The sequence below is a fragment of the Vulpes vulpes genome, chromosome 11 (assembly GCF_048418805.1).
Source record: "Vulpes vulpes isolate BD-2025 chromosome 11, VulVul3, whole genome shotgun sequence".
Classification (NCBI taxonomy): Eukaryota; Metazoa; Chordata; class Mammalia; order Carnivora; family Canidae; genus Vulpes; species Vulpes vulpes.
The window spans coordinates 58,885,242-58,898,285 of record NC_132790.1 but is presented as its reverse complement, the minus strand read 5'-3'; the positions used below and the strand labels follow the sequence as shown (position 1 = coordinate 58,898,285).

At 49.0% G+C, this 13,044-nt stretch overlaps 1 protein-coding gene across 3 annotated transcripts in view; it reads right to left on the bottom strand.

Annotated features, from left to right (window-relative positions):
* The window catches only part of XYLB (xylulokinase), a 46,759-nt gene that overhangs the window by 18,348 nt on the left and 15,367 nt on the right, over positions 1 to 13,044 (bottom strand). For all 3 annotated transcript variants that reach the window (XR_011995227.1, XM_072726480.1, XM_072726481.1), the window contains 8 exons: positions 11,491 to 11,563; positions 9,902 to 10,020; positions 7,348 to 7,429; positions 4,514 to 4,554; positions 3,838 to 3,953; positions 2,960 to 3,075; positions 2,004 to 2,077; positions 540 to 636 (listed from right to left, as the gene is read on the bottom strand). Coding sequence is in view for 2 of the 3 variants with exons in the window: in XM_072726480.1 (XP_072582581.1) it covers positions 540 to 636; positions 2,004 to 2,077; positions 2,960 to 3,075; positions 3,838 to 3,953; positions 4,514 to 4,554; positions 7,348 to 7,429; positions 9,902 to 10,020; positions 11,491 to 11,563 (718 nt within the window). In the remaining variant the exon portion in view is untranslated. The remainder of the gene's footprint in view (positions 1 to 539; positions 637 to 2,003; positions 2,078 to 2,959; positions 3,076 to 3,837; positions 3,954 to 4,513; positions 4,555 to 7,347; positions 7,430 to 9,901; positions 10,021 to 11,490; positions 11,564 to 13,044) is intronic.

Sequence of the window (13,044 nt, the reverse complement as noted above, 5' to 3'; positions counted from 1 at the left end):
TTCCATAGCTCAAGTTCTTAGAAAATCCCTTTCCTCTGTGAGCGCCCCTCTCCCCCAACTTGCCCGGCTCTGCCTTCCCTCTCCAAACTTCTAAGTTTTGTCAGTAGTTCCACATCCCCACTCTTCCACATCCAAGCTGAAATGCCCAGAATGTGCCCCACATGCAGATGGTCCCAGCCTAGACCTTGCCCACTCGCACTGCCCACATTCTCCAGGTCTAGAGCTTGGGATGTTTCATCTGCAGGTTGGTGGTCCAAGCTACAGAAAGGTCTCTAAGGGCTACAGCTACTCACCAGGAGGTCAGACAACTGAGGACAGAGCAGAGAAGCAGGAACAATCTTCCTCCTACTCCCCAAGGACCTATTGACTCACCTTCTCCCCAGCCACCAGAGGCCAGACTCCATCTCCGTCCTGCCCCCATAATGAAGCCTCAACAGACACTGGTGTGTGAAGCCTGACCTGAAGGTTGGGAAGGTCTCAAGTACCTCAGGGCAGGAGGGTCCTGGCCCCAGAACACAGCCCACCAGCAGCTCACTTACTGACTCGGTAGCCCAAGCCCTCGGCATGAATCCTCTTGGCCATGAACTGCCCTTCGATCAGTGCCCGGATCTCCACATCCCCAGGGAATGCTGAGACCTGTCCCCAAGAGAAAGTAGGTATAGAATGAAAACCCCCTGTGGTCCCTTCATCATGTGGGCATGTGTGTATGTGTGTGTGTGTGTGTCTGTTTACAAACCAGCCCAGACCTGGCATGTCACAGGCCTCCAGGGCAGCACACACATAGCTGGCCTCTTATCGACTATGCACCTGTCACACACGCTCACACAAATACATCACACATACGTGCTCCCAGCCTCACTCATGCTCACTTTGGGGAAGCAGAACATCAGGGAGCTCAGTCTCAGGCTGCCAAGGGTTCAGCTCTGCGCCTTTAGCTCCACGGCCTTGGATAAGTTACATAAAACTTGCTGGACCTCATTTTCTTTCTTAATAAAATGGAGGTTAATAGTGGTACCTGTGTTTCAGGGTGGTTATAATGATCAAATTAGACAACAGTGCCTGGTCTAGGTGTTTGATACTGAGAACCCGGCTGACTCTGAGAATCCACAGCTGTGGGGTGTCCCTCAGGCTAATGCTGACAAGGCCTCAGCCCGAGCATTGCTCTGCCTTAGCCCCTGAGACCTGTGACAAACCCTAGGTTTCCCTGACAGACCATGATGGGTTTATGAAAAACGGAACAAGCGTATCTTCTCTGTATGAACAACAGAAACCAAAGAGACCCTTCATCAGAAGACTGAGATGGGCCCTAACCCCTATACTTTGTGTAACATTTTCCACCTACAACCCAGTATGTAATGACTTCATCAACCACAAATCTGATGTCAACTCTAACGGCAACAGTTAGTAGACCGTGAGTTACTGAATCCCACGTAGGAAAGGCCACACGGTGTAGCCTCCTGTAAAACAGGAGCCTCAGTGCCAGAGATGGCTGGGTTTGGAAGCTTCCTCTACCACTCAGGCCCTGGTGACTGGGGCACATGATGTAGCATCTCTGGACTTCAGGATACCAGGATACTCTGAGCAGTAAATGAGAGACACAGGAAACCCCCAGCACAGTGCTTCGAGCTAACAGCAGTCAATAAATTTTTAGTGTCTCCCATCCTAGAGGCTTTTAATCAGGAAGAAATTCCTGATCTGGAGACAGTGTGCGTCCTTAGAGCACACTTAGCCTGTCAAGGCAACAAGCTCTGAGACTCTCAGTGGCAATCAGGGGACACTGCCCTGGGTGTTCTGGACTCCTCTTTGTGAGAGAGAATGGCGTCTGCTTTAGATCCTGCAGATTCCCCAGCACTGAAATGCACTCTGGCACGCCAAAATGTTTGCTCTAGCAATTGCGGAGTAAATGAACAAAGTCCCTAGACTAGCAGAACTTGAGAAGCGACTGTTCAATTTAATACCCCAACACGGAGCCAATTTCTCTCCAGTAACACCCCCACACGTACCTTGAGGTTTTCTGCACTAAATCGGTGGCGCCCAATAATTTCAGGGGTGATCTCCATTATGTCAAAATAAAAACCTGAAACGAGACCAGGAAGGGGCACCTTGGTGGCTCAGTTGGTTGAGCATCTGACTGTTGAGTTCGGCTCAGATCACGATCTCAGGGTTGTGAGATCGAGCTCCACATCGGGCTCTATGCTGGGTATGGAGTCTGCTTAGAATTCTCTCTCTCCCTCAGCCCCTCCCCCTGTTCATGCTCTCTCTCTAATAAATAAATAAAATAAATTAAAAAAAATAAAAGATTAAAAAAAAAAGACCAGGAAGAGATTTGCTGTTAGTAATCAAAGATAAAAGATAAGCTTCTCGAAGACTTAGGTAAGAATAGGGTGAAATGACCCCACATCTCTGTCCCCCAGAAGACAGGAGAATACCCCTCCATCTCTGCTCTGCAGCAGGAAGGCTGGGAACTGGAAGGGCCAGGCTAGATGCTCAGAGACAGTTTTGCCCACTCTTACCAGACAGCCGAGGCCAGAGCCGGCCGCCCAACCGCGCTGGAGATACCGGCACAGGTTTGATGGAGGATGGCACACCCCCTCCCTGCTAAGATGGCTTGGCCCAATGCTGGGTACTTTTCCTAATGAAAGCCTGCATCTGGGGCAGAAAGCTACATAGAGAGGCACGCCAGGGCAGAGCTGGAGCTGTGGCTGCCATCTCTGATGCTGTCACCAGGGTCTCTGAGGGGGACAGAAATGCAGCTCTGGCCTGACTTTCCACTCGAAGCATGAACAGATCATAGGGTCTCACACTAGTTTGGAAGGCCCACAGAGCAGGATAGACAGATAGGGCTTCCCTTGGCTTGTGCCATGGCCCTCCTCTATGCTTTCCCCTGGGGCCCCAGGCCCTGTCCCCACTGCCAGCAGCTGCTGCACTTCACAGGTCTGGGCATCACCGCACAGCCTACCCAGATTCCCACCGTTCCCCATCTCCGTGGACCGCAGTGCCTCAGAGAAATCACTCCAGGAACAGGAAGCCGACTCATCACGGATCTTCTCTCTCATGAGGGAGCCATTTTTAAAGCTGCAGAAGAGCACACAAACCTGAGGGGGGACCCAGTGTTTGTTCAATGGACCCATGTTTTAGTGAATAATCCCAGGTAGAAGGGCTGCCGGGCAGACCCCCAGTGAATGGCAGAGATCTGAGGTTCTCCCTCTGGGATCGGGTCCAGCAAACATCCCTGGGAATCACTGGGAAATGCACTTGTCCCAGGTTCTGTTTACAGAGGTTGCCACAAAGGCACCTCAGGGAGACATGGGCGGGGTGGGGGGGAGCTATGGTTTCTACACATTATACCACCCGGAAAATGAACTAGACCTACATATTCTCCAATGGTTCCTGGGACCTAGAAGGTTAGAAACTCCTGAGTAGACTCTAGTGGGTTTTCAAAGCTCTGTGATCAGAGTACAAAGCACACCTCTTCCATGATGACTGTAAGGGGCAGGATGTCCTTCCTACTATTTGTTGAAGGTCTACCACATGCTAGGCATCTCATAACACTATAAAGCAAACCTTTCATTCTTCCCATTTTATGTGCAAAGCACATCTCAGAAATGCCAGGGGGTCTGCCCCAGGTGACACAGGATATAGGTGTTGAGGATGGCATTGGAACCTGGATTTGGGGAGGCCTCTAGATCCTGGGTTCTTCCCCACCAAGTTCTGCTGTCAGAAAAACCCAATCAGTCCTGGGGTCTCAGCTGCCATAAGAGCCTGCTGAGCAGAATAACTTGAGGGCTCCAGACTGAGCCAGAGCTGCCTATACTCCCTCCTGCCCACCAAGCCTACCACAGGAGCGCCATGTAGTGCTGGGGATCAACCGGATTGCAAAAGATGTGCCCTTCCAGTGCAGGCATGGGCTCCTGGAGCCAGAGAAATAGGGTGTCGCTGGTGCCCAGGCTGACCTGGGAAGAAATGGGCAGAGATGAGGCATGTCTCTGCCTAGGTCCACCGGCCCTGACCCCCATCATTTCACTCCTCATGCTGCAGACCTCAGATTAAATGCCACTTCCTCAGAAAAACCTCCTCTGACCGTCCCACACCATATGGGTCCAAAGTTAGCAACCAGATTTAGGCTCTCATGGAAACTGTGGGCCAATTTTCTAGAACCTAACCACAACTGCATCTAAAGTTTGGGTGACAATTGGTTTCCAAGTGACTTTCCCACTACACCCAGAAGGGCACAAGTTATGTGTTCTTTATTCATCTGGGGAGGTCACAGTCCTCTGGCCCAATGTCTGACCCTCTACCACTGTACCCACCAAGACTGGCCACTGTCAAGGGGACCTGCCTGCCCAGCAAAGGCCATGACCTTCTAAGAAAGAAGATATGAGCAGGCCCTGGGGCCTGGGTCTTCCTATCCCCTCCCCTCAGCTGCCTTTTGGACCCTCTAATAGCAGCAAAGATGCTGTCCCTCATGGCAGAAAGTTCTGGCTTTGCCTGTGTATATGAGAAGTCACCTTACCGCAATGTCACCTTCCTCCAGCCTCATGCCTGCCAGCGATGCTGAGAATGGAAGGGGAGCCTCTGGTTAGCTGGAGGTCAGAGAGAGCCACAAAGCAAACCACAGTCACCCCCAGGTGGGAGCCAGCCCCCACCTCCCACAACAATCCACATGCTAGGGTAGAAGCAGGAGCAGGGTGACCTGAGGGCTCAGGATGGCCCAAGGGAAGCTCTCAGGGGTCAAAGGGGATAGTCCCTGGGGTCAGGGCCTCTAATCTAAGCTCACTAAATGTCAAGTGATTGAGGGAAAGGAGAAACGTGGGAGGGATGGGTGTCCTCCATTGCTGCTGCCATGGCGGGGGGGGGGGGGGGAGGCAGAGCCTTGGATCCAGGAGCCCCACCTCTGAGAACTTGTCCTGTGGGGATAAGGGACAAGATAGGATGTGCAGGTTGACACAATCTGTGCTGCCCAAGCACAGGAAACCCCAGCAACTGCTACCGTAAGGGATGGGAAATAAAGGTAGGACAACAGGAGGGCCTTGGACGACCATTAGAATGATCCTGCACAAAAACATTGCCTGGGTTAGTTAAAATAACACGTTTGCTCATGAGCACAGAAAGGAAGGCAGAAGGACAACTATCAAAATTTTAGCTGTGGTTATCTCTGGGTTAAGACATAATGGATGATTTTTACATCCTTCCTTTGGTCATTCAGATCCTTTCTTTCTGCAGTGAAGAGGTATCCCTTTGTGAGTTAAGAAAAAGAACGTTGAGCCTTGGTTAGTCTGTTTGCTTGTTATTGTGGTTATTTTAATGAAGGAGCAACTAATGCATTATTTAAAACAGCAGCAAACTAAAGGTCAGACTTAGGGAGGGACCAATTGATGGCTACCTGCCTGGTTATCTCCACCATTCAGCCTGAAACCGAGGTCCAAGAGAAAGGATTGGAAAGCTGCTTCTCTGTCATTCCTGCTCAAACATGCCCAGAAGCTCACTTCAGTGGTTTAAAAGGCCCATTCTTCCCCCTGACATTCTTCTAGTTGATAGAGGAGGTACAAGGATATGCCTAATGAGACTCAAAGAAGTTATTCTCATTCTGAAAGGAAAGGAGATGTAGGCCACAAAAGGGTAGAACTTCCCTAAATTGGTGGTCATATACCAACTCTTCTTCTCTGAGGGAAGCTAGGCCTCCCAACTTTTAGGGTGAATGGGAACTGGGTCCTGAGTGTCCCCTGGGAGCCTCTTGTCATATACCACAGGCTGGAGTTGCCCCTCAACCCAAGGGACAGAGCATGGAGCTTCCACCTTGCCACTGTGGAAATTGGGCCATTGTCCCCGAGCCTCTGCCTCTCCTTCACCTTTGGACCAGGAACACTGGGATCCCTTCTCCAAACCTTCCTCTGTTGGGTTCTGTACTTTGTGTGTGATAGTCTACAGAAACCGCTCAGGGATGGGAGGGGCCTTTGTCTGGCTCCTGTGGTTACCTCCAGATGCCAGAGCCAAGGCTGTCCCTGGAGGGAAAGTCCTGGCCAGGACACCAAGGTGGCCACAAGTGTGGTGGACATGTGCTAGCTGTGCCCTCAGCTCCAGAGCAGATAGGCTGGAAGCAGACTGAGGAACACCATGAGCATTATTAGTGGTGTTGCCTGTAATAATAGTAGCAACTTCAGTTGATAGAGGAGGTACAAGGATTTGTATCAGGTTTTTTCCTGGTCCCCAAAATACATGCAGGCACTGCAGAAAATATGGATTATAATAATAGTACTAATAATGTAACTGTCGTTATTAAGAATGAATCTTAACAAGGACCATTTGCTCTATTTCAAGGCATAAACTCCACTCCTAGAGGTATGTGTATCTCTATTTATTTTGATGCCCACATCCTGCTAGTGGGTGTTGAAATTGGGAAGAGGGTTGAAGGCAGAAAACAACTGAAAAGAAATGTGTTTAAAAGGAGAGCAAAATACAATGCAGAGCCACGCTCCCTCATCATGGAGAGAAGCAGGAGAGGCTCTAAGAAGGAAGTCAGCCTTCCTTAGGACAGTAGATGTTTGCCCCACCTGCTCAACAGCCCCTGTCCTCTGCCACGTACCTAACACCCACTTCCTTAGAGCAGGAGCTTAGGATGGTGATTTGGGGCGGAGTTGCCAGAAAAAATGGAGGACACTCAGTTAAATTGAATTTGAGAGAAACATCCTTCGGGGCATCCCAAATATGCCCAGTATAAAAAAAATCATTTGTTATTACGTAGAATTCAAATATTGCATGGGATGCACTTATACTAATTATTCATAGTTCCTCTGAAATTCAAGTCGCACTGGGTATCCTGTACCTGTGTTTGCCTGGCAACCCTAATTTCGTGGCTCGTTAGGAATGGGCTGCTGGGGTGGGGCTGAAAGGCCGCAGTCTGGCGGTACAGTTCGGCTACCTGGCCTTTCTTCAGAGACCTGATGACCCCTCCAGGAGCAGCTAGGAGAGGGACAATGTGTTTGCATGAGGAATAATTCATACCTACATATCAAATGAAGAGGAGGAGACCCATCAGGGAGGAAGGGCTGGAGGAAGTGAGGCGTTTAGTTTGGAACAGAAAAGGTAGTTAGGGAGGGGTGGGTATGACCGCCTTCCTTAATCGCTGATCATTGCCACTTGTGGGGCAACCCTCAGCAGCTCCAGAGAGGAGAGAGTCAGAGCCAAGGTTGGGCATGTACAAGGACTCAGATTTCAGGTCAGCAGTGTGGCAGGCGGCCAGAGAGGAAGGGCCACAGAAGGATTTCCAGAGGCTGGACTAGGCTTCTCAAATGTCCAGCATGGACCAAGTCAGGCTACTTGGAGAGTGAAATCCTCCAAAATACTCACCAGGGTTGTCCCCAGTGAAGGCCACCACTTTGCATCCTGGAGGAAATCCATAGCGCTGGACATAGTAGGAAGAAATGGCCCCCTGAGGAGGAAAAGCAAACATGCCTCATTGAGGCAAATCCAACCTGCTCAGCACAGCCCTCCAGACTTCAGGTCACAATAACGCTATGTGCTCCAGATCACTGGGCATGCACTCACATCAATCCCTGTCGCAAACCAAAGATGTCCCTACCGTTCACAAAAAGCTGGAGGAGCCCAGCACTGACCTAGAACCAAAAGTATTAGGTCATCCCACTGCCTTGAACACCACTGGATTTTGAGAGGCAGGTAGAACAAACCAATCGCCAACTTGTACTAGTTTTGTAAGCTCCCAATTCTGAAATAGCATTAATGGTAAATAAATAACAAGGGGGCACAGTAAGCAAATTCACGGAAGAAGATAATGCCTCACACCCTCACTCTATCAGCCCAGCAATCTGATTAAGAATAACCAAACACGCGAGTGCACGGGTCAACTTCTTAAAGAAAATAAACCAAAAACAGCAGTGTGGAGGAGGGAACGCCTCTGGGGAGCATGGCCCTCAGAGCTCCTCTAAAGGCAGCTTTTCCCTCTCCCTCTGCCTGCTGCTCCTCCGGCTTGGGCGTTATCTCTCTCTCTGTGTATCTCTCTGTGATAAACCTTATTTATCTCTCGTGGATAAACAAAATCTTTTTTTTTTTAAGATTTTATTTATTTATTCATGAGAGACACACAGAGAGAGAGGCAGAGATACAGGCAGAGGGAGAAGCAGGCTCCATGCAGGGAGCCTGATGCAGGACTCACTCCTGGGTCTCCAGGATCAGGCCCTGGGCTGAAGGTGGCACTAAACCGCCGAGCCACTTGGACTGCCCAAATAAAATATTTTTTAAAAAAGAAGGGATGATGGGAAACATGGATTCTGCTTGTTCTCCCCCATCATGTGGGTACATCTGTTACAAAGGAAAATACACTTTTCAGAATCAGTTCTTTTCCATTCCTTAGGCTGCTAGACTGCATGGGCTCCCTCTGGGAGGGATGTGTTCCTGGCACAGGGCCAACAAAGCCTCCTGCCACAGACCAAACACTGCTCTCCATCTCACACAAAACCAAAAGCCACACATAGAGTACCAATCCCAGAGGCTTGGCCATTTCCTGTTTGCCCTTCCTTACTCTTTCCATTGGCCTTCAGCGGGCCTGGGCCCTGAACTGTCCCCTTCCAGGGCAGAGGATGCCCCTCCCTAAGCTCTGTGCATCGGTGTCCATCTCAGGAAAGTGCTTTTGTGGCTGGAACTCAGAATGGGTAGCACGAGAGGTAGCCTGGTCCTTCTCATGACCCACCCTCCTTCAACCTCTCCCAGCCACAGGGACCTTCTCCTTCCTACCAACATTCAGAACCACCCAGAATTCTCATTCTTCTAAGTATGTGGCAGGTGCTCCTACAAAAGGGTTCTGGAGGGGCCCTCTACTCCATCCTCCCCATGGAACAGCCAAAAATATAGTTAACTAGGGGATACCACGGTGTTCACAACCAGTGTCCACTCTGAATGGGCGTGCCATGCTAATGGTTAAATGTTCTCAATCACAGTATTTTGCCTTTTTGCTATGTATTTTGGATACTAACTCCTTGTCAGATATATGGTTTTTAAATATTTTCTCCCATTCTACAGGTTGCCTTTTTGTTTTATGTGCAGGAGCTTTTAAGTTTGCTGTAGTTCTGCTTGTTGATTTTTGCTTTTCTTGCCTTTACTTGGGGTGTCAAATCCAAAAAATCGTCACCAACACCTGCTTTCTTGTAGAAGCTTTATGGTTTCAGGTCTTACTTATACTCAAGTCTTTAAACCAATTTTACTTAATCTTTGTGTATGGTATAAGGTAGGGGTCGAGCTTCATTCTTTTGCATGGGGCTGCCCTAAATGTTTTTAATAGGCCAGGCACTATCTTAAACACTTTTTAAAAAAATTTTAAAGGATTTTATTTTTAAGTAATCTCTACACCCTACATGGGAGTCAAACTCACAACCCCCAGATCAAGAGAAGCATGCTCTACTGACTGAGCCAGCCAGTTGCCCCTATCTTAAGCACTTTAAATGCATCAACTTGTTTATTCTAAACAACAACGGCCTAAAGACATAGAAAGTATCATTGTTCCCACTGTTTTAGGAACAATGAAAATGATGAGGAAACTGAGGCATAGATTAAAGTCACAGAGCCAGGGGGCACCTGGGTGGTTCAGTCAGTTGAGCATCTGCTTTTGGCTCAGGTCATGATTGCAGGCTTCTGGGATGGAGCCCTACATCAGGCTCCATGCTCAGTGGAAAGTCTGCTCCTCCCTTTCCCTCACCTGAGTACCTGCTAAATGCAAGGCACTGATCCAGACATTTGACTTCCGTCAGATACTTCTCTTATACTAGACTGAAAATTGTGTCTGCCTGTGTGTAAAGAAATGAATGACTGTGACTCTGTGTATGTGTGTCTATGTTCCATTTTGCTTCCCACAGAAGCTACCAGCTTTTAAATGAGCTGGAGGGAGACCTACCACAACAGAGCATGATGGTACCGGTGAGCCAAGCTTCTCCTCTAAATGAGGCGCACAGGCACTAAGGCAAGCCTGCGACCAGACTTTGTCCTGGATCTGCAACAAATTCATTCCAGAACCTAAGGAATGAAAGAAACATGAAACAGGAACAGCTTTTGAAAGGACCTGTTGTGGGGCGCCTGGGTGGCTCACTCGGTTAAGCATCTGCCTTTAGCTCAGGTCGTGATCCTAAGGTCCTGGTATCGAGCCCCATATTGGGCTCCCTGCTCAGTGGGGTGTCTGTTTCTCCCTCTTCTGCTCTCCTTGCTTGTGCTCTCTGTGTGTCAAATACATAAAATCTTTAAAAAAAAAAAAAAAAAAAAAAAGGACCTGTTGTGAAAATGTACAAATCTGGCAGAAAGCCAATCGTTCTTTTGCAGCAAACTTGTACCTGGAGCTCTTTCACAATGGAACATATACAGTGTGCCTGGGTCATTATGGAACCAGAGAACCAGAGGTCAGCAGGACCCTTACAAACACATGGCCCCACCATGTCCTCCAAACATTCCTCACAGGCTCAAGTTGGAAATAGCCTGGAAATCTGCAGTCTTGAGACCTGACAACATACCAACTAGAAACTGTTCCTTGTATTCCCTGGGGCACAGGGTCTGCTCAGAGGCAGCCCCGTGCTGATGTGGGGTCAGCCCTCAGGATTCCCCGATCACATCTAACTTTTCGAGGAGATCACGGAGATCAGGTCGGTAACTCTGTGTGAAGATAATCTGCATCTCCCAAGGCTTTCCTGAGGATGGCAAAGGGGAGAGAAGCCACAGCACACAAGGAGAGCTCTCCTCTTCCTCCTCCACCAGGCCTAGTTAGAGGCAGACAGCTGTTGGCTGGGACGCTATGCAGTCAGGCACCCAAGTGAGGAGGTAGACCACTGGTAAATTAGGGGGTGACTTCTCAGGTGAAGGAGGAGAGCCCAGTGGAGGGCCCAGCTGAGTCTGTAGAACATGAACTTTGGATGGCCTATGGGAGCAGAGACATGACTCTTCCCAGCAGCACTTAACAGTCCCAGGGTGGGTGTGGTGAATAGGGTTCTGCTGGCCCAACTCCTATGGTGCTACCTGTGGGAAACCTTTACTTCTCCAGATTGTGATTGAACCTTGGGGACCACTGCTTAGTCACCTTACTTTCTCTCCCTGTATGCTAGAATAATATGTGGCGCAAGGTAGCACTCAAATAATTCCGGATGGGGTCCCAGGAGGCTCTGTGCTTTCTGAGACTCTTCTGAAGCCTCACTCATGGGTCTGGGCTCTCGCTCTGCACTCTGCTCCCCTCTGCTGTTCACAGGCCTTATAGATAAGCTGCTCCCAGATTATGGACTTGCAGAAATTCTGTGAGATAATAAACACCTGTGGTCTTCAGCTGCTAAACCCTGGGGTCATTCATTACACAGCAGAAGATAACTAATACCCTCCCTTCTCAGCAAAAGATGACAGGGCTAAGACTTGCACCCCCCCCCCAGGTGGATGAGGCTTATACTGCCCACAAGCCCGCATGCATACTGAACAGGCACCCCATCTCCCCCTGGGACTCTGAAGGCTTACCATCACTGTAGTCGATAGGGGAGTAAGACCCAAGGAATAAGGAAGCAGCAAAACTACTGACCAAAGAAATTCTCTGTGAAAGAAAGAAACACAGTGAGATAGGACTCATTTCCATAAGCAACTGAATACTGTGATATGCACAACACGAGAAGAGTTTTGAAGAGTTCCTCGGGGAGGAAACATTGAGCAAGATGCCTTAGCAATGGCAGTGACTGAGTATCCTGGATACCAGAGTGTCCGAGTATCTGGAATGCCAAGAAATGCCTTCCTGGGAGAGCATCTCACTCTGTGATTTATGACAGGCATATATGGGCATAAAACTATCAAATCCGACAAAGAGAAAAAACAAGCCTTGTGAAAAAGCCATGCTTAGGGAAGTGGCTTTTCCACCCAGAATCCAGGGACTGTGGTGCCTGTTTTCCATGCTCTATTTCTGTGGTCTTTCTATCTAGCCACAAGGGAAGTAGGATGTGTAGCCACAGGATTCAGAACCAAGAGAGACTCTCTCGGGGGTTCAGAACAAATGTAAGTGAGAGTTGGTCCCTCAGAAGCCACACGCTCCCAGGCATGAGCTGGAGGAATTGATAATGGATTTCAAATGTCCCCCTGAGGGTCTGTGCTTCCTTGTGCCAGGGCCCCTGGACCACTGCAGAGAATGCCAACACTTCCTGTCCCCGCTCAGGCCACCTTTGTTCCACACGCAGAATCTGGAGGGGGTTTTTCATCTCTGCCCTTCCCTCCACCCCTGGAATCTACATGGCTAATGATGCAAAGTAATCTGGAACTCTGAGTTGTCACATAATAAATTGGATATTGTTATTCCCAAGATTAAAAAGACACTTTGGAGGGCACCAGAGTGATTCAGTCAGTTAAGTGTTTGCCTTCAGCTCAGGTCATGATCCCAGGGTCCTGGGATGGAGCCTCGCATTGGGCTCTCTGTTCAGTGGGGAGTCTGCTTCTCCCTCTCCCTCTGCCTGCCACTCCCCCTGCTTGTGCTCTCTTTCTTTCTCTGTCAAATCAATCAATCAATCAATCAATCAATCAATCAATCAATCAATCTTTAAAAAAAAAAAACAAAGGCACTTTGGTTTAACATAAGCTGATCATTTTCTAATTATTCAGAGATGAAAATCACTAGCCACGGTGTGGAGCTGCCTCTCACATGGCATTAAGTGTTGATTTTCAGCAAATGTGGATGAAGAACAAGTCTGAGCTACTGGAACACAGGCTCTGCCTGAAGGGTCATAGCTGGCGACACATGGGTTCAGCTTTCCACATTTCCAGAGAAAACATTGAGCCCACACCAATCAAGTGCCTGATAGCCATCCTGCACTTAACCAGGCAGGAAACTGAACAGACAGAGACTTATAGGCACCCTGATCTCCTACTCTGGTGGCACTGGTCCCCATTGCTCCCACCCTGCCCCTGACCTCTGCCTCACCTGGTCAGAAGAGGCCCTGACTGACTTCTCTTTCCCATGATTTCATTCTTTCCCTTCTCTTTGGAAATGGCCTGACAGTGAGAAATAAGCAAACTGAATACATACCTTTTTTA